Source organism: Branchiostoma floridae, chromosome 7 (assembly GCF_000003815.2).
Source record: "Branchiostoma floridae strain S238N-H82 chromosome 7, Bfl_VNyyK, whole genome shotgun sequence".
Taxonomy (NCBI): domain Eukaryota; kingdom Metazoa; phylum Chordata; class Leptocardii; order Amphioxiformes; family Branchiostomatidae; genus Branchiostoma; species Branchiostoma floridae.
The window spans coordinates 20,263,280-20,279,336 of NC_049985.1; the positions used below are offsets into that span (position 1 = coordinate 20,263,280).

A 16,057-nucleotide genomic window follows, 5' to 3' on the forward strand; every position below is an offset into this window, starting at 1 on the left:
AATCATGTAGGCCCTAAATGACTATCCATTGACAAGCTGTTGTGAATAACATGTTACAATGTAACAATCACAACCTAACAAATAAGTGCATTATAGTTATTCAGAATAATGGATGTATCTGATAAAACTTTGCACAGTAATATACAGACACACACACACACACACATACAGACACACACACACACATACAGACACACACACACACACACACACACACACACATATACATACAGACACACACACACAGATATATACACAGTCACCTTGATCCTTACCTGTAAACTATAGAATTCAAACACTGTTTCTTGGTACCACAGGTTATCGAATACTCTGCTGTGTTCTGGGAGCGCTGCAATGAGCTTCAGGACATTGAGCGTATCATGGCCCAGATTGAGCGTGGAGAGGCCAAGATCCAACGAAGGATCAGCATCAAGAAAGCCCTAGATGCAAAGGTTATCTTGTCTCTTCTTACACTATGTTCTTTACCTTTGCCAAGAAGGTTTCAGTCCTTGGTCGCATTTGTTTGCAATGTTATCTTTAGTTGAACAGCAAAACACAAGAAGCTATGAATGAATTTCTTTTGCATGTGGTAAGGTCTTGATCTAAAGGATTGCATGAATTTTGGGCCCATTTTTTGTATTTCATGCTTGATGGTAGTATGATTGTTAACATGACTGTTTTGTCCCAAAGATGGCACGTTACAAGGCCCCGTTCCACCAGCTGCGTATTGCATATGGCACCAACAAGGGGAAGAACTACACAGAGGAGGAGGACCGTTTCCTGGTGTGCATGCTGCACAAGCTGGGTTTCGACAAGGAGAATGTGTACGAGGAACTGCGCTACGCCTGCAGACAGGCCCCGCAGTTCCGCTTCGACTGGTTCCTCAAGTCTCGCACTGCAATGGTGGGTTATGTTCTCAAGCTTCTCCCAGTCTTGAACTAGGACTAGGACTATAGAGTAAGGGGAAAGTCAGAACATACTGATGCTAGGATAACAAAATGTGACAAAATCAGATCAGATGTGATTTTACACCTGTGCAATCAAGTACCAGCACTCAGTTTGTCAAAAGTGAACATTTCTCCTGAAATTGTGCATATGTTATAAGAAAAAATTGGTCCTTAAGAAAATGCTGAATTCAAGAAGAGAAATTTGAGACGGAGTGTTTTCTGGCTGTTTGTAGGAGCTGCAGAGACGATGTAACACCCTCATCACCCTGATCGAGCGGGAGAACGCTGAGTTAGAAGAGAAGGAACGTCAGGAGAAAAGGAAGCGGGGCCCACGGGCTGGCACACCCAAGGTTTGTACTGAGGATCTAACTTAGTGGTTTGATGTTTTATAGTGGACCACGGGCCGGCACACCCAAGGTTTGTACTGAGGATCTAACTTAGCGGTTTGATGTTTTATAGTGGACCACGGGCCGGCACATCCAAGGTTTGTACTGAGGATCTACATTGTAACTTAGCGGTTTGATGTTTTATAGTGGACCACGGGCCGGCACATCCAAGGTTTGTACTGAGGATCTAACTTAGCAGTTTGATGTTTTATAGTGGACCACGGGCCGGCACATCCAAGGTTTGTACTGAGGATCTAACTTAGCGGTTTGATGTTTTATAGTGGACCACGGGCCGGCACACCCAAGGTTTGTACTGAGGATCTAACTTAGCAGTTTGATGTTTTATAGTGGACCACGGGCCGGCACATCCAAGGTTTGTACTGAGGATCTAACTTAGCGGTTTGATGTTTTATAGTGGACCACGGGCCGGCACACCCAAGGTTTGTACTGAGGATCTAACTTAGTGGTTTGATGTTTTATAGTGGACCACGGGCCGGCACACCCAAGGTTTGTACTGAGGATCTAACTTAGCGGTTTGATGTTTTATAGTGGACCACGGGCCGGCACACCCAAGGTTTGTACTGAGGATCTAACTTAGCGGTTTGATGTTTTATAGTGGACCACGGGCCGGCACACCCAAGGTTTGTACTGAGGATCTACATTGTAACTTAGTGGTTTGATGTTTTATAGTGGACCACGGGCCGGCACACCCAAGGTTTGTACTGAGGATCTAACTTAGCGGTTTGATGTTTTATAGTGGACCACGGGCCGGCACACCCAAGGTTTGTACTGAGGATCTAACTTAGCGGTTTGATGTTTTATAGTGGAGAAGAAAGTACTGCAAATGTTTTAATGTTATAAATGTATTTTTTTTACCTTCACACGAATGTGTTAACAACTACTGTAATGCAGAAGTTATTCAACCTCGAACTTACAACACCACAAAAAGTACCTTTCTCCTCATAATGCGAACTAAGTCGTCACAAACAAGTGCTATCAGAGCTTGCATTTTTACCAGATTTCCACTAAATGTCTTTATATTCATGTTCAACAGCCTGACAAGCCAATGCAAACCAGTCATAAGTCATGTTGTCTTTCAACCTACCTGTACATCACTAGGGGTGGGTACCGGTACAGAAATTTCCGGCACATGTACAGTTCAGGTCCAGAGGATCAGGACGAGACCTGATTGTGAAGTCTCACTCAAAACAATGGTCTATTTCACAACAAAGAAATCTGTTTGGTAGCGTTTTTTTAAATCCAATTAGGGTACATTTTAATTGAGAAATGGTAATGGTTAGGACAAATATCCTACATTACTAGTTAACTGGAGACCAGTTACTGTACTTTGTTTTTGCTGTGGCACTAGAATACTTTCTAAATGACTGGCACTTCGGATAAAATCTGTCATAACACACATAAGGCCACATCACTTGTTAACTGCAGTACCCTACAAACATCCATCGCGTAAAACATCCTTCATACATACAGCTAGGCGAAAGGATAGAACACAAATACAACACAATCATTAATACTTATAAACAATAAAACCAGTTTTTATGGCCACACTTATTAGAACTGTTATTAGAACAAACTGTAAGGGTTTGCTTCATTTCAAAATTCAATTTTTTTGGATTCATTTGCTGTTTAAGATACATAAGTTGTTTAAAAAGTTGGAAGTTTTTTATCTCTTCCCAGTTTGTCAGAGATAAAATTGTCATGTTGAATCTTTATTACAGGGTACACAGAAACGCAAGGCAGATGGCACCCCTGATGGGCGGGGTCGACCCAAGAAGAAGAAAGCTTAAGTTACATGGCTGTAGGCATTGAGGGATACCTTTCAGCAAGGTTTATGTAACCTCCTTGCTTTCAGTGATTGTAGATGATTTTACCTTTGTAAACAATACCAGATGTTTGATTCTGTAAGACGAAGAGATAACAAAAAACTGCTACAGACATTGAAGTTTGAACATTATGAAAAGGTGTACTTTGGTCAAATTTTATGTTGTAAGAAAAGCTGGTGCTTACGTTATAGTGTAACAGTGCCGTTTGTGTAGTGAGGATGGTACGGATTGCCAAAAACGTACAGAACAGGATGATGGTATTTATTCCAAGACTTGTTCCATGTTTGTTTGCAATGGTAGCTTTGTGAGTAAACCGTGTGAAAAAGAACACAAGCTGTGACCGAGGAACGACACAGATTTGTAGAATTAGGTGTTATGTACAATAAACTCTTGTGTCAATATGGTGATTTTGAGTCAGTTGATGGTGTGAGTCGTGTATCTTAATAGCTTTTTATTCAGATAGCCGCATCTTTCTGTCTCTCTGCCATAGTTCAATGAATGTGCCTATATAGATATGGTCTCTTTCGGTCAATATTGACCATTGTAAAATTGATATGAGCCTACAGCTATGACTATGACCAAAGAGTCCTGTACGAGAATGGCAGTCTGGCACATCTGTAAGCTGACTCAGGTCTGTTGCAAAGTTCTGTTTTCTCAGGATCGGCTTTTCTTCTGCCATATGCATCAGACTGGTTTCTCCCAATTTCAGCTGCCTGGACAGGACAGCATGCATCTTCAGCTGGATCTCCCAGGGGTCCTCCCAGTGCTCCGTGCCTTCAAGTCCCTCTTACTGATGCCGTTGAACTGTGGTCACACAATGCGTTTATTTCCTAAGAGTTCTGTAGAAGGTCTTTGGGAATTCAAAGATCCTTAAAGGGCGTATGAAACCAAAGTACAGCATTTCCCTTTTTTTTCCACAACCAAGATAGTATTATTCATGTAACATAAACTTTCGCATTTGCACCAAATTTACACCCTTTTCTTGTAATTGGACATTGCGCCATCAAAAACCATTCTGAGGACTCGAGGATTTTGTTGTAAGGTAATCCAAATAAGCATGTAAGTGACGTCATATTGGTTTTTGACAATACAAGATACAATACAAAATAGAAACCTCGATAAAAACGACTAAAAAACTAATAAAACAGCTGAAGCCTAACCTCTGCTTGGAGAGTATACACAACAGTAAGTGCAATTCAAGGAACACAACTTGAAACTACATGTGTCAAAGATGACAGCAGGGGCAATTCCAGGAACACAACATCACGGCGGACCATAGATGGTGGACAAGGGTACAACGTCATCCATGACGTAACCACTAGTGGACCATACCGCTGTTACATGGGTGGTGGTCCAAACCAACTATAACCAAACTAAAACATAGTGGCATGATTTCTTCCTTCTATTTCTCTTATAGTTTTCTCAGCTTACCAGTATCTATACTTAAATTTATATGTAGAAACGTCTGGGTATACATACCTGTGTATCGGTAATTCTGGACCTTATCAGGATACATACATACTCGGGCACAGAGTGCTTTAATGGAGTGCCGTATGAGTGTCCACTTCAATCAAGTATTTCTTTAACACTCTGTAACAATGTTCTTTTCCAGCATTTGCAATGGAGTTGTGCTGTACCAAGAGTGCTGGGATAAATGGCTTGTTGGGATGTGGTACCACGTTTTGTCACTTCAGTTCTTTTTACAACATTTATGGCACCTATTTTGAACATTCAGCCATCTCGTTTTTTACCCATCTTGTTTTTTTGTTGCCCTTTCTCATTTTTGCCGTCTGCAGAGGATGTCATCCATAAAGATTGCTTGCTGTGGCCTTATGCATCAATTATGTAATTTAGGCCACAGCAAGTAAATTTTCCGGATGACATCCTCCACAGACTCCAAATTTAATGAGATAGCGCGGGGGGAAAAACAAGGCATGACAATTTTGTGTTGTACATTTTTGTACATATTTCAAAAGAAAAAAAATTCCCGCGCTCGCAAATCCTGCGCAGAAAACCTGTTCCAAATTAAACTGGAGGGTGTTATATACACTAACAGTGGATCATTATCATAGAGCCATTACCAATATTAAACTGACATGAATGAGAGAAGTTCTGTACAATATGTTTTAATCTCGCACACAAGCATATGTCAAGTCACATCAAGTTGCAACTAACAGGCTCAATGCAAATACATCTATATCCAGGATTCTAGATCTGCTTTTAAGTGGAAAAACAATCAGGAAACAAGAGGCGAAATCTACATCATCTACTGCTTCTCAATATCTAAAACAAGATTCAATCTTAGCTGGAGACAATTCAGTCAAGAATTGATAATCACTGACCAATGGAAATGGGGGTCTTCTCTGAAATTGTCATTTGGTGGTTGTATCCATGTGTAGAGTATTGGGTCAGGTTAGACAAAGTAATGATGTCATTATTTACAGAACTGATACTTGCTTTTTGTCAAGTTCCTTAGAATGTAGAATAAAAATAGTGACCTTGCAAATTATGGAGTAATAAGGAAAAGTGTGGTTATAACAAAATGGATTTTATTTATTTATTTATTGGTTTGGCTGCAACGAACACACAGCCAGGGCTGCCCAACTAGCCTATGGCTATTACAAAGGGCTAGCCCTGCTGACAAACACATGGATCATTGCGCAACATCATCTTATCGTATACTAAACTTTCCTTGGAATGAGTACAAATACTACAATGATACTCAATATCACTGAATTAGCTAGGAAAAGTTCAACTCCAGCTGATGCAGTCTTCATTTCTGTAACTCCACAGTCCAATGCTCCATCCCATCTGTGTCACCAAAAACTCAAACCCGAGCTCGACCACACATCGTGCCATCCTGGTCAGTAGATATTATGACTCCATAAATCCCATCTTGTCCAGAATGTAAGGAGCTGGGAAATAGAAACAGAGTTGAGAGAATGTTGAATCAACTGTAAACATGAACTATGGTTAACTACCCTTCATACCTCCATGAAAAATTTAGAGCTCATTTAAATATTATGCAAATGACTTAACATTTATATGATTTATCCATGGTGATGTTCATCATTGACTAACGTACACAATGTCACAAGTATGAAATTTCAATCATTAAGCTGTTGCAAATTAGCTCCTCATTTGCATATTTGGCACCTGCTTACGTTCCACCTATCACAATTTACATGTGTTACATTTATTGAAGTTGCGTTATTAAAAACAATGGAATCATACCATTTTCTCAGTAATCATACAAATTGGCCCTCATTTGCATAACATGTATATCATTATGGACATCTTGCCTAAGCTACCTGCATGCCTAAAATGGCAATTTGTTGTTCCTTTCTGCAGTTATCCTCTTTGGAGTGTTTTTACAAAAACAAACCTACAGTTCCACAATTAAATGTTAGGGGGATGAAACTTGCCTCACTTTGTCATGATGCTCAAAGCTATCTACCACCTGAATGTCAAGACCATATCTTGTCCTGGACAAGAGATACATTGCAAAAATGGCTACGATAGAATATTCTCATTAATTATGCAAATGTAATCTTATTTTACATAATTGGTATTTTATTTTGTATAACATTGTCTAAGGTATCTGCATACATAAAATCATAAAAATCCGTTGTTCCCTTCTTCAGTTATACTCTTCAGAGGTTTTTTGACAAAATGGCCCTGCTATCCCAAAACTAGTCGCTAGGGGGCCCAAACATATGTCCCTTCTTCCTGAGCATATGGTAGCAGAACACAGTTTTTGGCCTATGGGGATTTCTATAGTTAAGGACAACAAGGTGACTGACATCGACGCTGATAAAATCATAGTAGGGTGCAGTTTTCATGCACGACAAACTAATATGTTGAAGTCGAGGGTACAACCTACCAAAATAATTGAAAAACAGAAAAACTTGTCGTTTTTTTTTTACGGCCGCGTGGCGCGTTGGTACACCCGATCCCTCGATCTCAGAAGTTAAGCAACGCGACGGTCCGGACAGTGCTTGGATGGGAGACCAACCAAGTACGTCCGCACGGGCACACACCTGTCAGAATTTGGTCTGGTCCATTTACGACAAAACGCCTCATGTGCGGCATTTGGAAAAATGGCGGCTCGATTTGCCGATTCAAAATTTCGGCGAAACTTTGCCTCTCAGACATGTCCAAACATGCGCCGTAAATTGTTTTCCATGCGGAAACGTTAGAGGGGCGTAAAAGGAAGGCGCCATCTTTGTCAGTCGGTGTGGTTTCTAGAAATTTCGCTGAAAGAAGGTCACTTTCAAGGTACGTTCGCCATGTTTGTATGTCCCAACTTTGAGATGATATAGAAAAAAAAAAACCAAAGCGGTGTCCAAAATCACAGTAATATCCCGTGTAGGTAGATTAGTGACGAATATGATGCCGAAAACCGCACGTCGACACCACTTTTGTTAAATGAGAGAGAGGTCCGAGAGTGCGGTCAGCCCCTCGGCGGTAGGCGAAGGTATTGTTGTCGGATCGCCCGTGCTGAAGCGCCCGGGTCGGTGTTCCTTGCGTGACCCGAAGAACCCGAGTGAGAGCGGAAAGTTCCGACGGTGATTTCCGACGGATGCGGAAGGTACCCGAAGTGCGATTTTGCGACAAAAAACCGACTGAGGGCACGCACTCGGCATGCGTTGCACACGTAACCAAAAGACACGTGACCCCACCAATTTCTGACAGGGCCTATTGAGGTAAGTATGCCCGTGGTCCGGATTGCTGTAGCCTCACGAAGCTTTCCACGAAATCGTCTTCCGGGAGGGACGTAAAACGGGGGTCCCGTGCTCGAGGAGGTGCCTCGACCACGTTAATCAGCCTCATTACTCATAATGGGTACCTACTGGCTGGCAAAATACACCTGGTGATTATTATTATTATTATTATTATTTTGAAACTTTTTAAAGACCTCTTTTAAATGGGGTCATGCAGAACTGCAGCCGACTCTAATCAATTCACCCCACTAAGTTTAAACTAACCAATCCATCTAGCTGTTCTTGAGTTACTAGTATCTTGATCACAGACAGACAGAGAGACACACAAACGCTAGTGCAAATATAACCGTCATGAGGGTAATTATAGCAGAGCTGAAGGGCATGTCTTTACCGGCTCGAAGTGCAGCCACGATGACCACAAAGACTTTGACGTTCGCCCAGACCTCCTGCCTCAGGGCCTTCTTCTGCTCCTGTGGATCCACCTTGAGTCCTCCCGTCACCGCCCCACCCGGGCCTGCAGGCTGTAAACGGATCATTTGTGTATTTAGCTGGATATTTCGGCCCAATGCGTGCACAAATTTATACCAGGCACTGAAATAGGGCTTACTTCCGCAACACTTCGGTATGGACGCGCCCGTTTTGTGGCAAAACGTGCTGGCTACGACTAATATGTTGGAAAGGGATTCGTAGTAGATATTATGTTTTACAGATAAAGCAATTTTGATCTCTGTAGCGTAGTCTTGCAAGAAAGTTTTTATTAATAGCACTTGATACTAAAAATAAGCTATTATTTATTTTTTGTTAGCCTAATCAGTATAATAGTAAAGAGATATAATTGTCCTGTTCCAATAACCCCCCGCAACAAAATAGTTTGTTCTACTCTACTCTAGTGTCGTAAACTACAGTATTTCCAACCTGAAGCAGCAAGTCGCAAGTCGAGAAACAGCTTCAGCCATGGCGACGAAAAAGCCCAACGTTTTATCTGAGAAGGGGGAGGTGGAAGAACGGATTCTGATGGAACCTTATGAGTACGTCTGTCAGGTTCCCGGGAAACAGGTGAGGTCGCTTATTCCTGAATGGTTTAGTCCTTCGGAGACTGAAGAAGAAGAAGACTGTTGGGTTGGGGATAACGTTACTAACGTTAGTAGTCTTTTGGTCTCATACCCCAATATTAATTTGCCCTTTATAATGGCCTTCCATTTGATATGATAGATGAATACGCAACTTATATGGAAGCAAATCCAACAAAGAAACATAATTTTTTCTGACGGTCTGCCTAAACACCACAAACGACCACAAACAACCACAAAACAAGCAAGGTCCACAAACGACTCAATTAAGCGGTGTGGGTAACGACGTTATGTGACGCACTGGAGACAATGTTTATACATTTATGAATTTAAAAAAACGCAACAACTCCTACGTATTCACGATTTATTTCGAGTTAGCCCGCTGGTTTCAAGGTCGGAGGAATTCTTGGCCGCCATGTTGGATCGTCCGTGCGAGGAGCATTCAGGTAGCAGAACACATTTTTCGGCCTATAGGGATTTCTATAGTTAAGGGCCTGAAGGTGACTGGCTTCGACGCATTAAAAAATATAGTAGGGTGCACTTATGGAATACCAAAAACGGATATGTTTGAGTTGAAGGTACAAGCCACAAAATATCAAAAAAATCCTGTCGACGTATCGTCTTCTCACGTCCTCTTTGAAATGCCCCTCTGCGGAGGCAGTTGCGTAATGGGGCGCATTTATACACGATTCACGAAATAGAAAACTTTCACAATCCAAACCATACAGTCTCTGAGTCAACACCTTCCGTGACCACGCAGCACAGGTTATATCTGGCTGCCCCTCAAATAAGACTTTTTACCTCTCCTTCAACAAGTTTATCCGTACTATTTTATGTACTCGCGTCATAGACCCCGGGGTTCGCCCATTAATACTGTGTTCTGCTACCTTCATGGGGAAGTTCTCGATAACTTCCTCGGCTCCTGGCGATAAAAGCTGGAAGCTGTTGGTTCATACATTTCAATGTTAGTTCAACTCTATCGTTGTCAACTTATATAAAACTTTTAATACTAAGTGTTTTTCGGCCTCAAATGCAAGCAAGCACGATCCAACATGGTGGCCAAGAATTGCTTTAATCTTGAAAGCGGATTACTGACTCGAAATAACTGGTGAATACATAGGACTTGCTGCGTTTTTTAAAATTCATAAATGTATAAACAATGTCTCCAGAGCGTACACAAGGTCGTTGTCCCATATACACTGCACATTACTAGAGTTGTTTGTGGTCGTTTGTGGTGTTTAGGCAGACCCTTTTTCTGGAGACGTTTTACTTATCATTGCAAGAGCCACATATTGCAAATACAAAATGTACTGTGTTCTGCTACCACAAACAAGTGGTGAGAGCTCGTCTGTAAAAGTAGCTCAGCATCTCAGGCCATATACATACTACTTATATTTTGCTCAAATGCTAAATCCTACCCAATCCTGTCTGAAATACACAGGCTTTCATCTCAAATCCATTTTATATGAGGTGGGGGCAATAAAAGGGAATTTGTCATCTTTACATAAACACACTATTTGGTAGTCTGTGTAACACAAACTCCGCTGTCCAGGGCTGTAACTGGCCCCTCCCGTAGAGTTTGTGCTCCACTAGCTATAAGCTGAGGGAACTGTTGTGGAATGTTTCAACACCAATGGTAGGCCAGGATTTAGGTCGAGCCCACATTACCATGGAAACCAGTATATTAGCATGTCTCCGCCACCCAGACGGTGGGCGGGCTAGTTGCCTCTCCCATTGTCTGTGCAGGCTGTGGTTCTCTGTGTGAAGGACCCATGGGAGCAGAGGCATGTTTGTGTTAGGAAAACAAGTTGTGGGGAACTTGTAATCTCCAACCAGATCCACGGTGCGTAATGTATAGTATCAAACTTACCGTAGGATCTGGCTTCATTCGGCTTCAAGAAAGGCTATTAACATCTAATTGTTGCCTAATCAAATTGTGCTTGCCGAGGAGGTGTCAATTGCCTAAATGGAAATTGCCTTGGAAATCAGTTTTATCAAAACTGTAGGGACTACCCTGAAAGATTAATAATAAATTGCCCTTCGTCCGGCTTGCCGGCTCGTGCCCCGGCAAGCGTGTCAGCTGGTGACCGTTACAGGAAGTCATGATACAAGTCACTGCGCGAACCGTTGGTTTGGCCAGTTTGAACCATGAACGAAAAAGTTGGTCGTATCTTTCGAGAAGTCTGTGGGAATTTGAGCCGCGAGAACCTCTGTTGCAGGCCACTGTCGCGGCCCCGAAAGGAAAAGATGTCAAGTCGCTACTGGCTAGTCCCTAGTATGTTATCAGTGTATCCCATTACTTTAGGTTCGCGAACCTCGACTTGTTGTTGTCGTCTCGCCGTTGCAAGAAATTACGAAATAGCGGATCGAAAAGCGGACACAAACTGCAAGAAACTTTAGATTCGAAACAAAAAATGGCTGATCGCGCGTGGTGTTGTGCTTTCCTTCAGCGCATCCAAACGTAGTGAGAGATGCTTACTTTCAGATTTAATATATGTTCGAAATGCCAAAATTCTAACGTCCGTTTAATGTTTTTATATATAGAGTCCATTCCAAGACACCATGCGGATGTTTGTTGCCATTGTTTAGAATTGATTTTAAAGTTTTGTAATTATATGTCTAGGACATTTGATACTTCAGAAATATTTTTAACACTGCTTCAACTTTATAAATATTTCCCTGTTCCTGTAAAACTTTGGAAATATTTATGGTGTGGAATTGGATACTTCTAATGGTTTCTAAATAATGATAACAGCATTCTACCATTATTTACCATTTTCTACCATTTTTTGTAAATGGTTCGGTGGGCTGGGAAGATAGCAATTCACACATCCTTGCAAAGTATGGTTGGGTGCCATGCAACAATGGCCCACCACAAAGGATCCACCAGTGCCCAGCAGTGAAATCTAAAAATATACAGATGCAACAATAGGGCTTACTTTTATGGGGGCAATAAACTAATTTTACCATTTGGCCAGGTGTACCATTTTTTGTAAATATTTGTAAATGTGAAATAATCACAGAGAGGTTTCACAATTATTCTAAATAAAGATATTTTTGTACAGTTACTTTCAAAATGTTTCTAAAATATTCAAAGAAAATCAAATAAATGAGTATTTTCTTAGTCAATTTTTTGAAAATAATTTGATTATTGTGGCTCAGATATTCTTTTATTCAAAATAATTCAGACTAATTATAAATATCGCCTAAAAACCCTCTAAATGAAGGCGTATAGTACGTTTGGAACGATTATAGGACTTTTACTATATTTCTTGAGTGGAAATTTCATGTACCGGTTCGTTGTGATGCTGTCAGCTTTGTATTTTGGCGCCGTCTGGAGTGAACCTCCCACTGGGACCGGCGGCGCGGCTCGCTGAGCTTGACCTGGACATTACGTGAGCCGCTCATAAAAACATTAACACCTCGGATATTCGTGTAGCTGTTAATACCGCACAAGGAGGGGCAGAGACACCTTTATTCAATAGAAATGCTCCTCCTTGTTCGGGTGAAGGCAGATCTCCGGTGACCGTTTGACTCCCTTAGCCGGCTATACTCCCTGGCCAGCTTTGATACTATCTTATGGCACCGTAGGATCTCCTTGGAGATAAGGGAACTTGAAGGAATCTTGGAGCGCAGACTTTCCTGGAACTATTATTGGCCTGCTGGTGAGATTTTATGAGGCCAGAAACGAAAGCTTGTCATAAAGAGCATTTCTTTGATCCATATGGGCAGACAACTGCAGAAAAACAGTTGGTTCACAAAAATGTGGCATGTTGTTGTGACACTTGAAGCCTGTCCAACTTCTCAGAACCATGATATGTCCCTCCTATATTGCCCCATTGTCACATCAAAAGTTCTGCCACAGGCACATTTATCTAAAGGAATGCTATTCTATGTAGAGTAATTTCACATTAGTTCTTCGGTGTAACGGTTGTTAAAAAAAAGACATCATTTTAGTAGAACTGTGCATACATAGTTGGCTGTTCCCACCATCAGTACAACTGGCACAGATCAAGGAGATCCATGACAGATTAGAGGTGTGATGCTGTCAATCACCACATAGCAACCCACCCCAGTCCATAGCAACCAAAAGCCAGGCTCTGGTGGGCTCATGACAATTACATACATTATCCATATATGGAAAACCCAGTTCCCTTGACTTAAGGCTATTCTACATCAAGCTTCTAGTGGGCCGGCGGATGTTTGGCGGGCTGCTATAAGCGAGATTTAATCAGGCTAACTATTTGGGGGCCCATTTATATTTTGGAAGGGGCTTTTTGAGTGCCCACTCAGAGTAATACAGGCATGAGACTGTTTGCATGCAGTCTTTACATTAGCCCTACTGGTATTGTAGGGCTATGTACGGTAACTGCTCGAAACCACTGTGAACATAAGTATTCCTTCTTCTCGCGCCCCTTCTTGCTACATCATGTAATGTTATGTACTATACATTATCACAATATTGAATGTTTGACAGTTTGAGGTACTTGCCACATCCAGTGAAGACACACAAATACTTTTGGTACCTATAGCTACTGGCTGCAAGTAATATGTCAGATGTATTGTTATTAAATACAAGACAAAGTGGAAGACATTATTTCTTAGTTTGCATTTATTCGTTTCTCTATATGATCTGTATAACACCAAGGTAGAAAAGTACTGTACTAAGTGAAGGTAGACATGGTTAGATCAGTGACAGTTGGTCACGCCAGCACTATCAAAGTCAAGATTGGTCTGTTGAACTCTGTTCTGTTGATTTGTAATTGTAGCAGCCTTGACTTTGTGATTGTTTTACATTTCAGATCAGGTTGCAGCTGATTGAAGCGTTCAACTACTGGCTGCAGATCCCACAGGACAAGCTGCAGACTATCAGCAATGTCGTGCAGATGTTACACAACGCCAGCCTGCTCATCGATGACATTGAGGACAACTCCAAACTAAGGAGGGGCATCCCTGTAGCACACAGTATCTATGGCACTGCTCACACCATCAACTGTGCCAATTATGTGTACTTCAAAGGACTAGCAACAGTACTGATGTTAAACCACCCCGAATGTACCCGCATTTTCACCGAACAGCTTTTGGAGCTCCACCAGGGCCAGGGGATGGACATCTACTGGAGGGACACCACCACATGTCCCAGGGAAGAGGAGTACAAGGTCATGGTCAAGAAGAAGACAGGGGGACTGTTTGGGCTGGCAGTGAAGCTGATGCAGTTGTTTAGTGACAACAAGAGTGACTTTGTCCCGCTGTCCGACACGCTCGGCCTGTACTTCCAAATAAGGGATGACTTTGCCAACCTCATGTCCAAAGAGTACACAGAGAACAAGAGCTACTGCGAGGATCTGACGGAGGGAAAGTTTTCGTTCCCGATTATCCACGGAGTCCACCATGAACAGGGCACCACGCAAATTCTCAGTATACTCCGCCAGAAGACCAATGATGTAGATGTGAAGAAGTACTGTGTGGATTACTTAGAGAAGTTAGGTTCATTTGAGTACACCAAAGAAGTGTTAAGGGAGCTTGAGCAACAAGCGCTGCAGCAGATCCAAGACCATGGGGGGAACCCGTACCTGTCTGCCATGATGGTGGAGCTGTGTAAGGTGCACAAGCAGCCTGCATCGCAGTAGTGGGGCAAGCTTCTGCTGATGTGGACAAAAATTGGTGTCACAGAAAGTAGAAATGAATACTGGGGAATCATGATTTTATGCTGTCATTCCAAAAGTAATCTTTCAACACAATGGCAATGATGCTACATTGTATATGCCCATAATGACATGTACACTTTTAAGGTGCACCTTTGTCAGTAGACAAGCTGTAAACTAGTTCCTAATTTCATGGTTGTGAGAACTTGTGGGTGATTTTATTGTTGTTTCCATTGCCTCATATCACAGTTCTCTACAATCAAAGTAAGTATCAATGACTGCAGACATATGTAGATATATGTGTACTAAAGATATACGCCCTTCTGATGTTATTGAACTTAACAAATCATACCCAGTTTTTGATTCCCGCTTCCCAGTTATTACTACTAGTATGATACTAGTAAGTAAATTTCCATACCTGATGTCACGGGACACGGCAGCAAGTTCAGGACCTGGCAGTACGGCAAACCTTATGAGAAGCAAAAATTTATGACTTGCAATTGTATTTGTAACAATCATCATGCATTGTTTCTCGAAAGGACGTTACAGCGCGAGCCTTGGTGCCAGACTCTGAACTGGCTTCTGTGTTTCTTGTGACATCACAGATGAAAATATTCAGGGTTTTTATTAATTTTTCATCTTGTTTCATTGATTATGCAAATAAGGATGTAATTAGCGTAAACATGTGTCACATGTACCAGAATCTGTTGTATATGTGAAAGTCTGTTCCTTTGGCAGAATTTCATTTTATGAATTCTACAATCAAAACTGTATACTACTACTTCTACTAAATACAAATGACTATCATTGGCCTCCATCTGTCTAAAGAGACGATGGGTTTGGGTCATGGTCGACATCTTCTTTGGTGGCTGAACAAGCCGATTCTGGAATGACAGTCTCTGCCGCATCCTGCACATTTGAAGGTGTTTGTGATGGTATAGGCTGTCTTCTGACGGCCAACAGGCTGAATAAAAGGTCAGAAACTTGAACTATGCGGCTCCAGATGTCTCACTGAAGGATGACTGCGATAGATGTCGGTTTAGCTGAGGGATGAGTCCACTCTACTATATATTGCCTGCTCAAAATTTTCAGTTACAAACTTTCACCAGGCTAGAACAGAATTTCCCACCGCTAACAACACGCATTCGTGCAGCCATTTATTTTTTTGTGTAGGAACTACTCTTGTAAGGTACCCACTCGGAGTAATACATTTTTGTACATGAATAAGACCTGTATGACTATGATGTAGTACCTACATTTGTATATACCCATCCCACACATATAATCCCACACCCTATAAACCATATCAACATTGACCTTTTCTTGGTCTAAATACATGTATGAGAAAAATGTGCTGCCATACGTACGTGTATCCCCAAACACGTATAATGTAAAATCCCTATAAAACATTGCAATAATTTCCTCCGAACTGAAGACTGAT

General features: G+C 41.7%; 2 protein-coding genes and 1 long non-coding RNA gene across 4 annotated transcripts in view; 2 read left to right on the top strand and 1 right to left on the bottom strand.

The window, feature by feature from the left end:
• Positions 1-3,584, top strand: part of LOC118419907 (SWI/SNF-related matrix-associated actin-dependent regulator of chromatin subfamily A member 5-like) — a 30,141-nt gene extending 26,557 nt beyond the window's left edge. For both annotated transcript variants that reach the window (XM_035826568.1, XM_035826567.1), the window contains exons 21-24: positions 318-452; positions 691-903; positions 1,181-1,297; positions 3,073-3,584. In XM_035826568.1, coding sequence (XP_035682461.1) covers positions 318-452; positions 691-903; positions 1,181-1,297; positions 3,073-3,141 — 534 coding nt within the window. In that variant the 3' untranslated portion in view covers positions 3,142-3,584. The remainder of the gene's footprint in view (positions 1-317; positions 453-690; positions 904-1,180; positions 1,298-3,072) is intronic.
• A 382-nt stretch (positions 3,585-3,966) lies between these two features.
• LOC118419910 lies at positions 3,967-8,568 on the bottom strand. The gene is made up of 3 exons (XR_004831692.1): positions 8,293-8,568; positions 4,338-6,092; positions 3,967-3,981 (listed from the first exon to the last, which is right to left on the bottom strand). It is a non-coding gene; the product is annotated as an uncharacterized LOC118419910 (long non-coding RNA).
• Positions 8,569-8,770: 202 nt separating this feature from the next.
• Positions 8,771-15,605, top strand: LOC118419908 (geranylgeranyl pyrophosphate synthase-like). The gene is made up of 2 exons (XM_035826569.1): positions 8,771-8,957; positions 13,774-15,605. Exons 1-2 carry the CDS (start codon positions 8,856-8,858, stop codon positions 14,599-14,601), a joined length of 930 nt encoding a protein of 309 aa, XP_035682462.1. The 5' UTR covers positions 8,771-8,855; the 3' UTR covers positions 14,602-15,605.
• Positions 15,606-16,057: the final 452 nt, after the last annotated feature.

Excerpts from the sequence above, each read along its gene's own strand:
- LOC118419908 (XM_035826569.1), top strand. The coding sequence starts at position 8,856 with ATGGCGACGAAAAAGCCCAACGTTTTATCTGAGAAGGGGGAGGTGGAA. Across the intron at positions 8,958-13,773 it reads GTCAGGTTCCCGGGAAACAG|ATCAGGTTGCAGCTGATTGA; the intron begins GTGAGGTCGCTT and ends TTTACATTTCAG.